Genomic DNA, 17623 nt, shown 5'->3' on the forward strand with positions numbered 1-17623 from the left:
TCCTTTACTGCACCAAGTAGTAGATCATATTGTCTGGAAGAGGCAGAAGTGCTGTAGAAAAACAAATGTTTTGTTGTTTCATAAAAAGCCATTCTGCTCTTTCTGAGACTACCCAACATTTCTTTGCCTTTGTCTCTCCATAAAGCAGAACACACCCCTACAAATACATCCCATCATCCTGTCTGTGCCGCAGAAAAGGAATCCATAGTCTTCGGGATCTTCCCTGTGGCAGCCCCTTCTCCTCTCCTCTAGTTAAGCAGTGTGGCACCCGAGAGGCCTGTTTACAACTAATTAGATTAGGAGTGTGTTCGTCTGGAAAGATATTTGTGGTTCAATAAAGAGAGTGTGAAGAATCACCCCTGCAGGTCCGCAGAAACAAAGGGTTCCGTGCCTCATTCCACTGGGGGCAGAGAGGTGTTCCTGCCCTCTGCCTCCTCAGCTTCTCTCCAAGACCTCCCTAGTAGTCAAGTTCAAAAGGAGCTTCCCACGTCACATGAAAGACCTCCACATAGGAAAATTTCAAAGAAAAACAAAGAGCAGATCCAAAAACAATGTCACGCTTTTTTTTTCTTTCAAAGGAAAAACAGTCACTGCTTGAGTTGTTCTGCTGAGAAGGAAAGGGAGGTAGAGAGATCATCAAGGCCAGCCATAGATGCTGCCCTCCTGCCTCCTCTACCATCTGTTTGAAAATCATTTCCAAAATATTAAACGCTGTGTTTCACTGAACCAGACTTCCATGACGGGTTGGGAGTGGGGGGAGAAAAGGAAAAAGCAATTCTGAAATACAATTTCCCAAATGTTTATTTTGTTAGCAAAGACTGTTGCCTGTACTATTATAAAATCTTCGCACGACCCCTCGCAGGCTGCTGTCTGTAGGGTAAATAGGCGCAGATTGAGTTTCATGCTGTGTCAAGGACAAAATGAATCCTTAATCTGGCTGCAGAAAATGCATATTCACCAGAGAACAAAGCAGTTCCAGTCTTTTAAGCCCATATGCACTGCATCTCTCTCTTTGAGATGATTCTATAGATCAGGTTTGGCTACTGTTTATTGGTGCACAGACAGCACAGGCTGTATCATTGCCCTCACTCCGACCCTCACTAACCTGACCCGCTTCCCACTCTCTGGATTTATCAGTGAGCATAAAGCTTCCATTAAGCATAAAGGCTGATTTTCATGGTGCATATAAAATATGCAAATTCTACCTCAGCTAACTTTATGTCAACTACAGAAATATTTAAGAGTCAGAGTACTTTTTTATTATTTTTAAGATGAGGAAAGGCTGTTTTTAGTAAAACTGGACAGCATTATATTTTCTGCTCCTCAGACATCTTGCAGGCTGGCAAATTAAAGATGCTAAGCAGTGAGAAAAGAAGCCTCAATCCTGGTTACTTCTCATTTATTCTGTCAGAAAAAGAAAGTTGTGTTCGCAATGGAGAATCCTTTTCTCCAACACTATCAGGCCACAAGAGACAGAATGTTCTTCTGTTCCCTTTCTCCAATCAAGGGTACAGACCAGAAGGACGGCCCTTTTCTTCCTGCTCAAGGTAAGCACCTGAGTCTCCTACTCACCAGCAAAGTAGGGTGCTCTTACAAGCTCATTCTGGAAGCATCAGTGATCTTAGCCCTCACTGCTTTCTGTAAGAATTAAAAAGGCAAACACTCATTGTTATGAAAAACTGTCACTGCTTGAGTAAGAGGAAATTATGTTAAGCTCCATACTTCTGAAAGGCATTTGTCATTATTCAGCCCACATGCCTGCTCTCCCAGCACACTGGAGAGATTTTTGCACAGGGAGGCAGCCCGAATCACTTACTACGTATGCAGGCCAGAGTGCTACAAAGACTGGAGAACCCTCTCTTGTCCTCTAGTTCATTATACCCACCACTTTGCTTCATTCTCTCCCTCAAGTTCCTCAGCAATGAAATGGGTCTCATGGAACTAATTTATGTCAGAGGAAACATTTAGAATCTTAAATCATTTGTGATGTGCAAGGAGGAAAATTCTGGCATTTAAAAATAATTTTGCATGGTTGGAATTAATTGCTGCACATCATTCATTCATGCAGTCGTCCATTCAACTACTTCCTTTCATGCCACTCCTTGGAGGAATGAGATTACCCAACTCGGCCCTTGGCAAATGCCTGAGAGTCATGACTGGCTTCAGTATGATTTCCTGGGCATTTGCTACTCAAAGCAATGGCTGTAGGATTGGTAAGAAGTGTGAGCTAAACCATAGTTCATATATGAAAATCAAGAGGAGCATTATGAAACACAGGCTCCAAAGATTCCAGAGGCAGAAATTGAGGACAGCATCACTGAGCTAAGAATTTAAAGCCTGACTGATGAAGAGCCCAAAGGAAAGGAGATTAGGGAGGAGCAAAGAGGTCATGTTCTCATGTTGGTAACATATTTGAAAGCCTGCAAGAAGAGGAGGTAGGTCAGCCCTTCTTAAAAGACTAGTTATTAACCAAGCAGGGTACAGGCTCAGCTGCTGTAACAAAGAATCCTAAAATTCAGTGACTTAGATGGAAATGTGTTTTTCTTTTATAGAATAATACAGAGGGAAGGAGTCCAGGGCTAGCAGGACAGTTAGACAATCCTCTGGGCCCAAGGTGGCTGTTCCTGCTACTGCTACCTCCCATCTGTAGGAAAGAAAAAGGGCCAAGTGAGGGCACACACACCCCTTGGGAGAACTTGACACACGTGGCACACATCACTCTCTCACCTGCCCCATCATCCAGAACCTAGTCACAATGCCAACCCAGGCTGCAACAGGCGGGGATGCACACTCCCTGGCTGGGGAGCCATGTGCCCAGCAAACACTGTCAGAGTTCTATTATTAAAGACAGAGAAAATAGGTAATGGTGGGCAACTAGGGCTCAGATGTGAAAAATAATCTCTAACCTCAAGGAGCTTAAAGGCTAGTTGGGAAGATAAATAAGTAAACTCTGAATCATAACATCAAGCAAATATTATCATGTGTTTACCAAGTGCCAGCATTTTATTTAACACTATCTTATTTAATACTCAAATGACCATACTATTGTGTGTATTTCATAGGTAAAGAAATAGCAACTTAGGGAGGTTAGGTAACTTACCCAAGATAATGCAGTTCAACCTGGAGCCCAGATGCAAACTGAGTCTGTCTAGAGCAGGTATCAGCAAACTATGGCCCTTTGGCCATGGCCCCTATCTGTTTTTGTAAATTTTAATAGAACACAGCATTCCCATTCATTTACATAATGCCTGTGGCTGCTTTTGCACCTCAACAGCAACCCTATAGTCATAACAGAGACCAAATGGCTGGTAAAGCCAGAAATATTTACTGTCTGACCCTTTATAGAAAAAGTCTGCCTACTCACCCTAGCACTAGTTTGTTAGGTGCCATCAGCTAAGCCTGTGCAAGATGTGATGAGAGCCGGAGGAAAGCATTCACAGAGGCTGGGGCACTCAAGGCAGTCAGGATTCAGTTAGTGCCTAGCTGTCGAGTAGCAATTGATTAATAAACACTGTGGAGTAGGAGGAGAAGCTGGTGACAAGCCTGGAGATCTGAAGGGCCCACAAGGTGGCTGAGTAGGGGAGTAGGGGAGGTGGAGACATGCAAAGAGGCAGGGACAGTGGGTGGCACCATGCGGAGGATGACACCAAATAGCTCAATGGCCTGCAGAGCAGTGTTTCCCCAGCCTGGCTAGTCACTACAGCCATTTAGGGCACTTATTAAAAATAAGAATTCTAGGGCCCTGCCACCAACCTACCCAAATAGAATCTATATTTCAAAGAAGTTCCCCCATGAGATTCTGGGATGCATTGCTGAAAATGGTAGGGGGAGAGTGAGGAGGTGGAGACCCTGGCCAGAGGCTGTAGCAGGAACCCAGGGCCATGGTGCATGCAAGTTGGAAGGGTAGAAGCAGCGAGATCGTGTGACAGCTTCCTGGTATAAGGTGAAAGAGGGCACAGGAAGATAATGAGATCATTTTTCATGTGTGAGATGGTGGAGAATGGGAGCGCAGTTCCGGCCTGGTCACAGGTGCCCCAGGGATGGCTCACCTGTGCTCACTTCCGTAGCCTGACTTTGGGCTTCTCCTAGAGGCTCAGGCAGGGGGGAACCCATCCAAAAATGGAGAACTACCCCGTCCCAGACAGAGGGCAGCCTGGCAGTCTCAGAAATGACCAAATCTTTACAGGATCAAATGAAGGTAACTAAAGAGTGGACTTTTATGATGTGTAACCTTTGTGGCCTGTTTCTGGCCCTAGAAGAGTTATTTTTTTCTGTTTGTGAAAGACTTTGTTTTACTGGCTTCACAAAAGAATTGAGTTGTGGTATCTTTGTGTAAGCACAGGACATTTTTAACTCTTGTTTTCTGGCTTTTATGAATTTGGATACAGTCCAATCACTCTGGAAATAATAATGGAAGGAATTGAGTTCTGCAGAAAAAGTCCAACTGTAATGATGCACTTTCATTTGGTAGGGGCAGTCAGATAAATGCATCCCTCAACTCTTTCAGTGGATAAATAAATCATGGGGTTAGAACTTAAATAATAAATACTAGAAAAGGGGAAAGAAGAGACTAAGCAGAGCTGACAAGGTAAATAAATAAATAAATAAAAAGCTATATTCAGGCAAAATGATGAAAGACTATTGCCTGCCATCTGTCCATTTTATATTTACTGGTCATATTTTGCTAGAATTCTTTATTTGACTAACTCCTCACTGCCCCTCCCCGTAAGTTTTTGGACTGGCATAAGGTCAAAGATGTTATATATACCTTTCCCTGGACAATTACCTATTTAGTGCAAGTTGAAGTTTCAATGTTCATTGAAGAGGCATCATCCCAGGAGCTGAGCAGTTATTATTTGCTGGCCAGCTTGCATGTAGAATGTTTTAATCTGCTGAATTTGAGGGCAACTTGTTATATAGCAGTAGATAACTGGCATAGCTGGCATTTGGGGGTTTGTTTAAGGGGGAGTTTGTTGGTCCTTGCACATAACCCGATCAACTTGGCCTTGGGGTTGTGCATATGGCATTGCCAATGCGTTTTTCCTACCCCTCTATGCTTGGCTCCCTCTTAACCTTTCAGGACTCACACTGGATAACATTTCTCTCAAGATCCCTTCCAGGAGCCCCCACATGTGCGGTAGGTGGCCTTTCTATTACCCTGGACTCCTATCAACACCACCAACAGCTAACATTTTTGCCCACTTAAAATTCTAAACTTTATGCATAGATGATCTTTTCTAGTTCTCTCAACCACCCAATGACATTGGTGCTTTTGTTAGTGCATTTTATAGATAAGGAAACTGACACACAGAGGAGTTAAGGAACATCTTCAAGGTTACCTACCTGGGAAATGTTTATTTTCTGTGTTCCTCTAGACTGTGAGCTCCTCAGATAAGGTACATTGGTCAACGGAGGGCCCAGCACAGGCTGGCACTTGATGCATTTCTGTCTGTGTCTCTGTCTGTCTCTTTGTTCCTCTCTCTCTCTCTCTCTCTTTAATAAATTACAGGGCCATAGGAACCTCAATAGGAGACTCATCCTGCTGCACACGGGATTCTGACTGATTATGAATCAGACTGAGTTAAATTACATTCTTGAAGTTGTCTATGTCAAAGCATTAGCAAACAGGGCTGCCTGATCCAGTTAAGTCTGAGATTAGAGAGGCAGAAACCAGATATTCTCTTCCCATTTCCCAGAACTTCATCTGCCAGGCCCCATTGGAAGACAAACTCCAGGTGAGCAGTGTGCATCCTTCCCTTTGCCTTCCCCAGCATGTGTCAGGCCCAAACAGCTGTGGAAATATGTGAGTGGGGAGTGTTTGTAGGTGTCTATATAGGGTTACGGTCTTTATCCCCCAAAATACTCATTCTGCACTCTTCATAAATTATATGTGGCTTCCATTTAAGAAAAACAGAAAAGGAAAAGATGATAACTCCTTGGTTATTCGTGGATTCCTGAACGTTTGACCCAAAGCAGTGTCTGAGGGACCGCCCCTTCGTAGGCAACCAGGAAGCCTTATTTTCAACAGCTAGCAAAGCCAGCTTGGCCAGCTACGTCATTCTGTGAGATATGACAGCTCAGAGGAAAAGCAGGGACCAGACACAAGTGGGCTATGAAAAGCTGAGGCTCTTGAGGATTCCTGCCTGCTCTAAGCCTCTCCCTTCCTAGTTCCACCAGAACCGGGTTCAAATCCCAGTCCCACTGTTTACCAGCTCTGTTACCTTGAATGAGCAGAAAACTCATCCAAACTCTCTGAGGCCTGTCTGCCAGTTTTCCCAGGCCCTGCACTGGCCAGCGTCAGGGATTCTTCAGCCAAGAGAACACAGAGAAATCCTCCGGAATCCAGACCCCGTGATGGGAGGTGCCTTCGTAAAAGGGACCTTTTCAATATCTCTAATTGGGTTAGCAATCATTTAATTTACTGCTGCTTATCTGAGGTACTTTTTCTTTTTTAAGAAATAATATCCAGCATCTAATACATGGTAGTTGCTCAGAAAGTGTTTATGGAAGAATGGGAGGAAGAGAGGAAGAAAAATTAACCCTCATGGAGTTTTTCGATGAAGCTACAACAGTTTGTGTAAGTTTCCTGTCTCAGTGCTTGGCACATAAGGGCCAATATTATAAATATTAGTTCTCTTCCCCACTCTGGCTTTAAAATGCAAGTTATCTGGAAACGGCACGTTCCAACATCACAAATGGGTATACTTTTACTTACAGGATTTATTCACATTATCAAAGCCTAAAGGGATGGGACCAAGCAAGAAAGTTTGTGTGAGGGTCAAGAGGACCCTTAAAGTTTCACCATCTGGTATTCCCGTGAGGCTTGGGGGACGCACGGAGTGGCCTGAGAAGACAGGAGGTAGTATGGCGTGGTGGCACGGTGGGAGTCAAAGGCCTAAAACAGGAGGAAAACCTCACCTGCGCCACCTACAGGGCAGACGACATAGTGCTGACCGAGGACGCAGAGTGCAGGGCCTTCAGATTTGCTCCACTATCAAAAGACCAACCGAAGAGATATTTTCTTATTTGGGTAAAACAACAAAACCTGTCGGCTTTGAGAGTTTAGTTCCTGGGAAATAAATTCTAAAAGACTTAGTTCCCTGATGATGATCTTTTTCACATCTTTTTCTAACAGCAGTTAGCAGCAGATTCCTGCAAGTAACTTTGTACTATTTGAAAATAACCAATTTAGGTCTAGCTCAGTTAAGAGTATTAGAAAAGGGAATACACTGTGGAAATTGCACAATTTCCATTGCTGGATGGGGAGGTCTCAACTGTAAACAGTGAAATAAAAGCACCAAGAATATTCCCTTTGTCATGGGAAGATTGGCAGAACTAGATGAATATAGGATTAATATCATTACTCTGTTTCTTTAAGATGTTTTTAAGAAACCCAGATATAAGTTGCTTGTTGAAACTAGGGATTAAAATACTTCCAAATCCAAAATATTATATTTACTAGTCATTAAAAAGGAGAACCAGTGGACTTTCTCAACACATGGAAATACACATACACACAGTATCGTTAAATGAAAATATTACATGTAAATAGTATATACATGGTAATTATGACATAAAAACATTATGTCATTGATAAGCAAATCTGAAGCAATGTGGTAGTTGAATTAGTACTCACTGAGCTTCTGATGTTCTTAACAAATCTGGAAAATTTTTCTTGGTAAATATTAAGTCTTTCCACATATGCACATTTAAGGTACATTTAAGATGAGTTTCTTGAGAAGGTAAATGTTCAAGAGGAATAAACAGGAGTTGATGAGGGAGATCTTAATTTGCATTTTTCCTGCTTTAAATGCCTGAAATGTCTTGGGTATAATGTTGCGTGAATAAGGCTTTTAGTGTTTAATGTGATATGACTTCAACATTCTCTTTTTTCTAGGGTCTATAAAACCTTTGATATTAATGGCCATTACTTCTCATTTTTATCTACCAAATTTACTAAGGAAGAAAAATATGTCGAGACTTCCATTTGTCTGCTTAAATCTTTTCTGTTGTCTGGCAATAAACTTCACTCCTCTTACACCTGAACCCACCCACCTGGAGAGGGGCACTAGGTGAGCCACCTTGAATATGGTACTTTATATAGCGCAGCTTCTACCATCAGCCTGCTTCCCTCACTGTAGATGACGCATAAAATGTTTAACTGGGAAAACACAGACCTGCACTATTTCAAGGTGAATCAAATAACCAGCATAAACCCATGCAGTTGACCCTCCTGGGCCTTCAAGGGTTCCAGATGTGGAATAAAACCCACTCTGGTCCCAGCTATGATTCAACACAGCCACTGTCCACTCCAGCCTAAATCCTGATGGGAAACATTCAAGGCAGGCTGGGGCTTCTTGGAGCACAGCACGGAGTCCAGGATTCTCCCAGAGAGTTGAGATCTATGTTCACATTTCAGCTTGAACCACAAGTAGTGAACTGGGAGACCCCATTTCCCAAGACACGGTTGCTGGCCATTTCCTCACCTGCCCTACCCCTCCCTCAGTATCTTCTCTTCCCCTGCCAGGGAGATAAGAATGTTATCCCCTACCCTGATTGAGAATGCGAGCTGGACAGAGCATGGACCCCATTCCCAATGTGTCATAGTCACACCATGGAGATCCACTGTATCTGCAGAGCCAGATGCAGGAGTCAGATCTCCAGATTCCTAGAGCAGAGGCTTTTCCCTACTCTGTGGCAGACTTCGGATCTGCCATCCCTTCCGTTATTATTCCAGGCCGCAGGGGTATCCCACACACCTCCCTTTGCCAGCAGAGTTCTTCCCTAATTCCTTCCTCTGAAAGGGAAAACAAGCTCATTCAGAATCAAAAGTGCACTTCCATGCCAAGCTTCCCAAATCCGGGGTTGTCATTGTGCGGGTGACTAGAAAAAGGTGAAAGAGTGGAGTGTTGTATCATCCTTTTAACTTGTAACATACTTTACAGATTGTTCACTTACTTAACACAGCTCATAAATTCTGCCTGCGTCTCATAAGCCATTTGTTTACTATCTCGGCTTAACACATCTTATGAGTTTCATCCATTCTATTTGTTTTTCTCATCTTCCATAGAATTGAATATTCTCAAATCCTACTGCAAACACACATTGTAATCAGAAAGACCTAGGGAAAAATTTAAGATTAAAAAGAAACGAAGGAAGTATTTGATTTATAGTGACAGGAGAAAGAGAAACCAAACAAGAGAGTATCTGAATCACAGTAAAGTGGACTTTTGAGCAGAAAATGGTGGATGCTAAGGGCTGGCAAAGTACCATAGATAGTCCTCCAGGATTTATCAGGAGCCTCCCGTCTGTGATGTGGTTTCTGCTCCTTTGACACAGATAAGTCACAAGGAGTAGAGGCGTATCCCAAGAAGCCATCCTTCCCAACCACCCCCTACCATGTCCAGCCCACACTGGCTGGAAATCGTAATTGGGATAAGAAGAAGAATGGGGACCTTGGGACTGGCATGTGGACAGAGGAGGTGACTGAAGAAGGGGCAGGGGGCTGCTCACAGAGCCATGGGAAAGAGTGCACAGCACCATGGGATTAGTGCTCTATGTGAACATGTTTGTTACATGACATATTTTGAGAAGCACATCAACACAGCAGAAGGGTTCATATCCTGGACCCTGAATAATAAGAACCACAAGCTAATTGTCCAATTTGAGCATGGTCTCCTGGGACTGCTGCAGTTCAAAGTACCACAGACTGGGTGGTCTAAAACAGCAGGCATTTGTTATCCCACAGTTCTGGGTACTAGAAATCTTGAGACCAAGATGTCAGAAGGAGGGTTCCTTCTGAGAGACCTGAGGGGTAATCTGTTCCATGGCTCTCTTCTATCTTCCGGCGGCCGCTGGCGGTCCTGGTGTTCTTCGGCTTGCAGAAGCATCACTCCGCTTTCCGCCTCCATCACCACATGGCCTTCCCCTTGTCTGTTTCTGTGTCTCTTCCTCCTCTTCTTATAAGGACCCAGTCCCATTAGGGATGCATCCTACTCCAGTGTAACCTCATCCTAATTACATCTGCAATGAACTTACAGAAAAATAAGGTCACATTCTGGGGTATGGGGGCTTAGGCCTTTAACATATCTCTTTGGGGACACAATTCCACTCATAACAGTCCATAGCTGAAAAAATACAAATTTTATTTTATTTATTTTGAACTCTCATTCTCTGTATGGTAGTAGAAACTATAACACTCTGAACATGAGGAAGATTACTTGAGCTTTGAGTTTTTTTAAGTTGAAAGAAAGATGGTAGATGTGTGTGTGTGTGTGTGTGTGTGTGTAAATAATACAAAGTGTTAGCAATGATTATCTCATAGTAGTTATCTCTTGAGGGGAGGTGACAGCTATTTTCACTTCTACAGTGTAAATTACCATAATGCTCGAATTTTGTAACAAATATGTACTACTTCATAGTCACCAAAAACAAGGAGGCATATTTTCAAGTGACTAATGAGAGAGAAGTATGGCTTTTCCCTCCCAACCTCCAGATTCAGAGTCTGTTTAGGAGACAGGGTGACGATCATGACAGGTGAGGAAGCAAGCAGGGAACGAGGCCGTATGCCATTTGAAAAATCATATTCAATGCTATAGTTGCATTGATGTGGTTTGTCTTTAGACATTCTTCTCAATTTATTTTTAATTTTAAAATAACATTGAAGGAAGACTCAAGGTTTTCACATTCATCATAAGGCGGCATCATTTTTCAATGTTGAGAAATACAAAAGCACATGGAGGAGACGATGTTAGGCATGTGAGATAAACTGCTTCTTGTAGACAGGCATTGAGGTTTCCCATTGGCCAAGGTAAAAAGGGAAATTGGCTTTCAGAGTTTTTATCCAAACTAGTATTCCCAGGTAAAATACAAGACATCGAACTTCAGATACATAAAGAATAATTTTTAAGTGTAAGTTCATCTCAAACATTGTAGGGGATATACTTATACTAAAAATTATTCCTTGTTTACCAGAAATTCAATGTTTATATATTCATTTTTTTATTGTAGCAAAATACAAATAACATTAAATTTACCATCTCAACCATTTTTAAATGCACAGTTCAGTAGTGTTAAGTTGTATGCACATCGTTGTGCAACTGATCTCCAGAACTTTTTCATCTTGCAAAATTGAAACTCTACCCATTAAACAGTAATTCCATATTTCCTCCTCCCCCCAGCCCCTGGCAACCACCTTTTTATGTTTTCTTTCTATGAGTTTGACAACCCTAAATACCTCATACAAGTGGAATCATACAGTATTTATCTTCTTATGAAACTGGCTTGTTTTACTTAGCATGATGTCCTCAAGTTTCGTCCATGTCATAGCATGTTGCAGAATTTCCTCTTTTAAGGCTAAATAGTATTCTATTGTAGATATATACCATATTTTGTTTATTGAAACTCAAATGTAACTGGGCATCCTTTGTTTTTCATTTGCTAAATCTGGCAATCTTATACTGAACACCTCAGTCTAGATAAGCTTTCTCTAGAAATTAAACCAGAGAATAGTTTATCCCGGAGGATACTTCTAAAAGGATCGATAAGGGGACACAGGTGGCAACATTTTTTTCTTCTGTGAGTTTGTATAAACCATAGAAGTGTGGCTCAAATGAATCCTAATTTTAATAGTACTCTGTGTTAGATCTTGAACTGGAGTCTGTGCAAGAGCAGCAAGGGGTCTGTGAACCCCTTGAAATCATAGGCCAGGCTGAGTGTATGTGTACCTTTGTGGAGAAAGGAACCATAATTCGATTTTCAAGGGTATCAGGAGGTGCGGAGGCACCGCTGTATTATCTGAGGGCATAGCTTTGAACTTGAGGAAGGCATTTTTGCTGGGGGCTTGGGTATTATTACTTTTCAGAAAATGGATTTCTTTAATATCTAAACTAAAATATGGAGGAAATCTCAGCAAATTTAAAAGAATGGAAAGTTTACCCATTTACCGAGGCACCCCTTTCAAATGAGGGATGAGTGTGACGGCCTCACGTTCTGCATCTTCCACAGAAGCTGAATGGAAGCCCATTTGTGAGTGATGCTCATCTTTGTGAATTTTCTGATGATAGTTAAATTTCAGAGGCATATGCTTTAAATGCCAAAATTCCTTAAAGACAGAGATTAAGAAAGAGAGAGAGACAGACAGAGAACAAGCAAGGGATAATCTTATGACCTGTGGAAAACAAATGACTATTGTGATAATTATTTTTTTTCCTTCAGAAATCCTTCTTCAGCTTACCAACAGCTCTTACTGATGAGTTAAACTGGCCCCAACTCTCCGGTGCTACTGGATTTCTGGACTCTTCTAGTGGGTATGTATGTTTGCCTGTCCTCAAACATTTCAATCTATCTCTATAAGGAAAGAACAGGAGATGGAGCTTGCTCCCAAGATGCTGAAATGAGAATTATTAGGAACTGCTTCTAGAACATGTGTGACATACAACAAACTCACCACTCACATAGAGTCCACCAGGCAGTAGGATGTAATGCAAATTATATTTTAGCCATGCTGGTAAGGAAGACTATTCCTGCTATGACCTCGGATGGAAAATACTCAAATACATTGATGCAATTTTCTGCTTCAAGGGACAAAGAAGTTCACTCGATTATTTACTCTCAGGAATTAATATTTATAAAGGTAATGGCTAAAATTAATAGATAAGTCTCAAGGTCCTAGAATCATCCTGGCTTTAGTAGTCTGGGTTTGAAGATAGAGACAATGCATGGTGAGTCTTGGTGACGCACAAGCACAGTTAGCTGTGTGTGACTGGGTGTTGACTTGCGGTCTGGAAACAGACATTCATAGTCTCAACAGCCATTTTTTAAATTTAATGGAGGACATTGCAGAGCATGAATAATTTATTTGATCATTATCTTTAGTCATTCATTTTAAAAATACTTTAAAAATACTTACTACCTAATCAGGCACAGATGTTTTCAAGGTAAATAAGGCTTGTCCCATCTCTGCAATTACAATCAAGGAGGACAGATGAGACAAATGTGTAAATAAAGGTAATAGGAGGTAGCTGTACCAAATGGCAACTCTCCACATAGAGCTTCAGGGTTCACTGGAGAAAGTATTCATGGAGGTAATCAACAGCCACTTCCTTTTGGGGTGTTAGGCTAGGGCCCAAACCCTAAAGGATTTAGCAGGTTGGAGCAATGAAAGAGGTAGAGAAGAAGCTAGGACACATGATCAACCTTCAGGAAGTCGTACTCAAATCTGTGTGGGAATCATCTGTCAATATAGGGAAAGCAGAGGAGATAAGTTTTCAAGGTCAGGTATCGGTTTTCATGTTTAATCATGCAAAAAATTAGGCTTGTTCTTCTCATTAGCGTAATAATATTAATGGTTATCAACAGGAAGGAGAATAAGAAGTAAGCTTCTAGAGGCATCACTATATGCCAAGCACTGTACTGAGTATTTTGTAGAGATTTTCTCACTTCATCTCTTTGGCAAGTAGGTGGTATTATTTTCTGCCCTTCACAGTTGAGGAATTGAAGGGTAAGTAGGCAGATTAAGGAACCTGACCAAGCACACATCAGTAAGAAGTGGTGGGATCTGTGTTATACTGTACCCGAGAGTAATTCAGTCGGCAAGCACCCTCCTAGCCCACAGCTCACAACCTTTATGTGCTGTTGCCATCCTACCTGTGGCAGGTGGCTCGCTTTAACCACTGCCCCTTTGTTCAGAGCACAGCTATGGGACCAGGAAATGACTAGGAACCAAAAAAGCCCTCCCCCAGTGGCAATATGGCATGAATTGCTTCAGATGTTGATCCTCTGCCTGTTATCCCTTCCAAGGATCTCAAACTCCCAGCGGTCTGGGGAATCAGAACCCTCGCCAGCAACAGTCTTCCTCCTCCTCTACTGCACCAGGTCACGGGGCTCTGGAATTTTAGATATTGCCTTTAAATAAGAAATCCTTCCTTCTTGAGGCTTTGGTATTGTTCCCAACCCTTCTTCACATGTTACTGGGTCTTGGCTTCTTTAACATCAGTAGTATTTTCCTGTTACGTTAATTGCTTTTGAAGGTGATCTGAACATGAAGTACTATTTTTAGTCTTTAAAAAATACTTTCTTTTTCCCATTTACAGTTACAGCTCTCTTCCTATTGTCACCACCACCACCCCCAGCTACCAACCTCACAGAGATTTTTTTCCTTTGACTTAGTCAATTGCTTTCTGAATCACATTGTAAAAACAAAACAAAGCACATGGTTTTAAGGGGTATTGCTTTTTTAATTTTCTGAAGCCCAAGAGTCAAGAGAACAGATTTGCTCATGTTGACTCAACTGAAGGACATAGATTTACAAAGCTAAGCAGCTTGTATGTATCTTTTAATGCATGCACATAATTTCAATTAGAATTAATTCCCTCATAAAGAGATATTAAATTTAGAGGGGGTGAGGATATAATGAAGAAAGAAAGGGAAGCCACCATCTTCTCTCCCAACTGCACCTTTTGCTTTCAAAGGTACATTTTCCAAAGAACACTGTTAATCCCCAAGGTGTAAAACTGATCGTGACATAGGAAAAATTCTATCCCATGTTGATGAGCATTTGAACTCAAATGGACATTTGCTCAAAATGCCTGGGGAAGATGACCACATCTCTCAGCAGTGCTTCTAGATCAATATTCTTTTCATTCTCCTGATTACACCAGAAGAGGAACCCACCATATGCTGCTCTCTAATTTTTTTTTATACACTTTATAACTCTTTGTTATGAAGGAGACTGGCCTAGCATAGGTTATCTTCAGGTGTAATTAGCATGAGGGTAAATGAGACAGTTTAACAGGAACTATTGCTGTGAGAGACATACTGTCTAGAGACACATAGGGACTGTCATATTGCTACGTTTCTGCTTAGTGGAGGAATCCAGTGCAATGCAGATTTCAGAAAGAAAATTTCCATTTCTGATAAAAGAAATGGAATCTATTGTTTCCCATTACAACTGGGAGGCAGAGAACACAGGTAGAATATATAGAAACGGGGTAAAAAGAACACGTGAAGAGAGACAGCTAGATAGCTTGGGGCCCCACAGATGCAGAGAGAGAACAGCCTCTGCAGGTAGGTGAATGACCAGCTCTGGTGTGCACCTCATTAGAAATACAACAGAGACGGATAATACCAAGCATCAGTGCTGAGCAAGTTGCATAAGCAGACTACGAGTCTTCTGCAAATAGCTGTCCAGAGTCTAATACAATAAGCATAGACTAGCTAGCTCAGGATAAAGATGATTTTCATATAAGCCACACCTAGACAGTCACTTCCTTTGTGGGAAGGCATCAGATCTCTCTGTATAGCTCTTGCAAGAATTATAAACCATGTTTTTCTGAAGACTCACAACTTTTCCTCTCCCGTTCAGCCACTGCCTTTCTTCTAAGGAAGATCTGTCAGCCTTGCTGGGCTGATAAGATGACAAGTAGAAATTGCTATAGGATTGGAGGTCTGGCAGGATTTCCCATTGAAAAAGGAGCAAACCCCTGGTCTAGGAACAGAATAGATGCAGAAAGGAAGAGGGAGACTGCTGCCCCCTGCTATCTCCCCGACAAATACTAGAAAGAATTGAACAGAGTCTGCTTGGGAGGAGGACCTAAGTTCGGGTGGAGTTTGGGGAAAATCAGATTTAGAAGATGTGGGGCAACCATCAGTGAGCCCTAAGTAGACAGAGATGAGTTTCTACCAGTTTAGCTGGTTCTGGTGAATGGACCCTCTTTTATTGTTTGTATGTCTCTAGTGAAGATTTAAACTAATTGGCAGTTAATTTTAAACATCAGACTGCTCTTTTCTCTATGGCAACTTTGTGAGGCTTTAAGTCAAAAGGTGGCTGAATTTTATCTAATCCATGTATAAATTTTAGCTGCTATTGAAAGTATATAACAAACTGTCTCCATTTCTCATTCATAACTCATTCCTTTTGTTCTTGTAACAGAAGCCTTCACTTAGAGAAACTTTGAAGTATTTTCATACAAAGTTGAATTGGGAGGATGGCAGTTAAATATTTTCTTAATTCTAATGTTGACAGTGGAGTATAAATAAGACTCTCCCAGAAAGCTGCTTTAACCAGGCAGCATTTGCGTGTGTTGTGGCCTAGGTGGGACATTCACCATCCCCAGACCTCATTTATATGATGGAGTTGAGTTGTGCCTTGCAATCTCTGAAGTTCTCTCCAACGTTCAAATTTAGTGGTTGTAGGACAACATGATGTTAAAGTCCTCATTCCACTTTATGCTGCTGCTTGATTTAGAAGCACTGGAGGAAATTTGAGGTGGATATGCTCCTGCTTCTCTCCACCAAATCTGCTTTTCTCCACTCCTTGACTAGCTGTGCCTTGAGACAAGACATACTTATTTTAAGGATCAGACCCTGAGTGTTCCAGGAGCCATGCTTCTCTTGGGCCATGTGTACTCTGCAGTAAAGGTTGAGCTCATACATAGTAAGTCCTGCATTGTGTGATATTGGCTGCTTGACTGGCTGTTAGTTAAACTGGTACTCCATGATTGCCCTTTATATGTTCTATTTCCTCCAAGGAAACCCAGAGAAGGAGAGAGGTGATTCCAATTCCTTAACAAAAATAACCACCTGAACTTGGTTCCCCCTTTCTGGAAGTGGGGCCAGGAAACAGTCCAGTCAGTTGGGTTCTGCAGGCCACAGCTAAATTAGATTAGAGATCTTCAGTGCTAGGGGGGAAGAGAAGGCTGGGAAGAAAAGCAGGGCCACAACAGAGCTTTATAAAAAAACATATGTAAGAAGCTGAAGTTAGCCATAAAAGGCATCATAATCAAGAACCAAAGCAATTACCAGAGTTACTGTATCAAGCTGGAGAGAGAAGAGTGAGATCAGTGGGTCAACCTAGCAAAGTAATGGAATTTTCTAGAGTAAATGTTGCTCCCTCTGTTCTCTGGCTTAAAATTGCTGTTTTGGGTCAGAAACACAGCAAACGCTTAGAAAGAACTAGACAAAGCCATTGTTATAAGTGGCACCGTAATGTTATTCAGGGACATTTAAACAGACGTCTTTGATGAGAGGTGTACTAGAATCTGAGTGTTAAAGGTTATCTATTCTCTCCAACCCAATAAACATTATATGAGAGAACAATTTTGAATAATGGTGTATAGTTCAAAACCAAGTCACTTGGGACCTTAAAAACAGAAAATTGAAGAGAAGGGATTTGCAGCTAAGATTGCTAACCTAATTTCATATTTCAAAAAAAAGACATCTAAGTACTAAACACTAATGGGCTTAATAACCTTATTAAATCCATTATTCAAAAAGTACATGTGATATAATTGCAAATGATTAGTCATCTTATAATTATACTTTGCAAACCAAGTAATTACCCTGAGAGTTGGTCATTTGAAGTTGGGTGAGGCTGATGGCAGTGGGATATAGTTTACATCAGTGATTCTCCCAGTATGGTCCATGGTTCACTGAGTGGGATGGTCTCTATGACCCTTTCAGGCAGTCCACAGGTAAAAACTATCCTCACAATACCAGAACAGTGATGCCTTTTGCAATGTGTAGCCATTCATACCCATGGCGTAAAAGCAATGGTGGTCAGCAACTGCTGACACCTGAGCATGAATCAAAGCAGTGGCGCCCAGCCATATTAACAGTCACTGTG

General features: G+C 41.7%; 1 protein-coding gene across 4 annotated transcripts in view; it reads left to right on the plus strand.

The window, feature by feature from the left end:
• Positions 1-17623, plus strand: part of AOAH (acyloxyacyl hydrolase) — a 162845-nt gene that overhangs the window by 71905 nt on the left and 73317 nt on the right. For all 4 annotated transcript variants that reach the window (XM_073238597.1, XM_017661440.3, XM_037027507.2 and 1 more), the window contains one exon: positions 12217-12308. In XM_073238597.1, coding sequence (XP_073094698.1) covers positions 12217-12308 — 92 coding nt within the window. The remainder of the gene's footprint in view (positions 1-12216; positions 12309-17623) is intronic.

Source organism: Manis javanica, chromosome 6 (genome assembly GCF_040802235.1).
Source record: "Manis javanica isolate MJ-LG chromosome 6, MJ_LKY, whole genome shotgun sequence".
In the NCBI taxonomy this organism is placed as follows: Eukaryota; Metazoa; Chordata; class Mammalia; order Pholidota; family Manidae; genus Manis; species Manis javanica.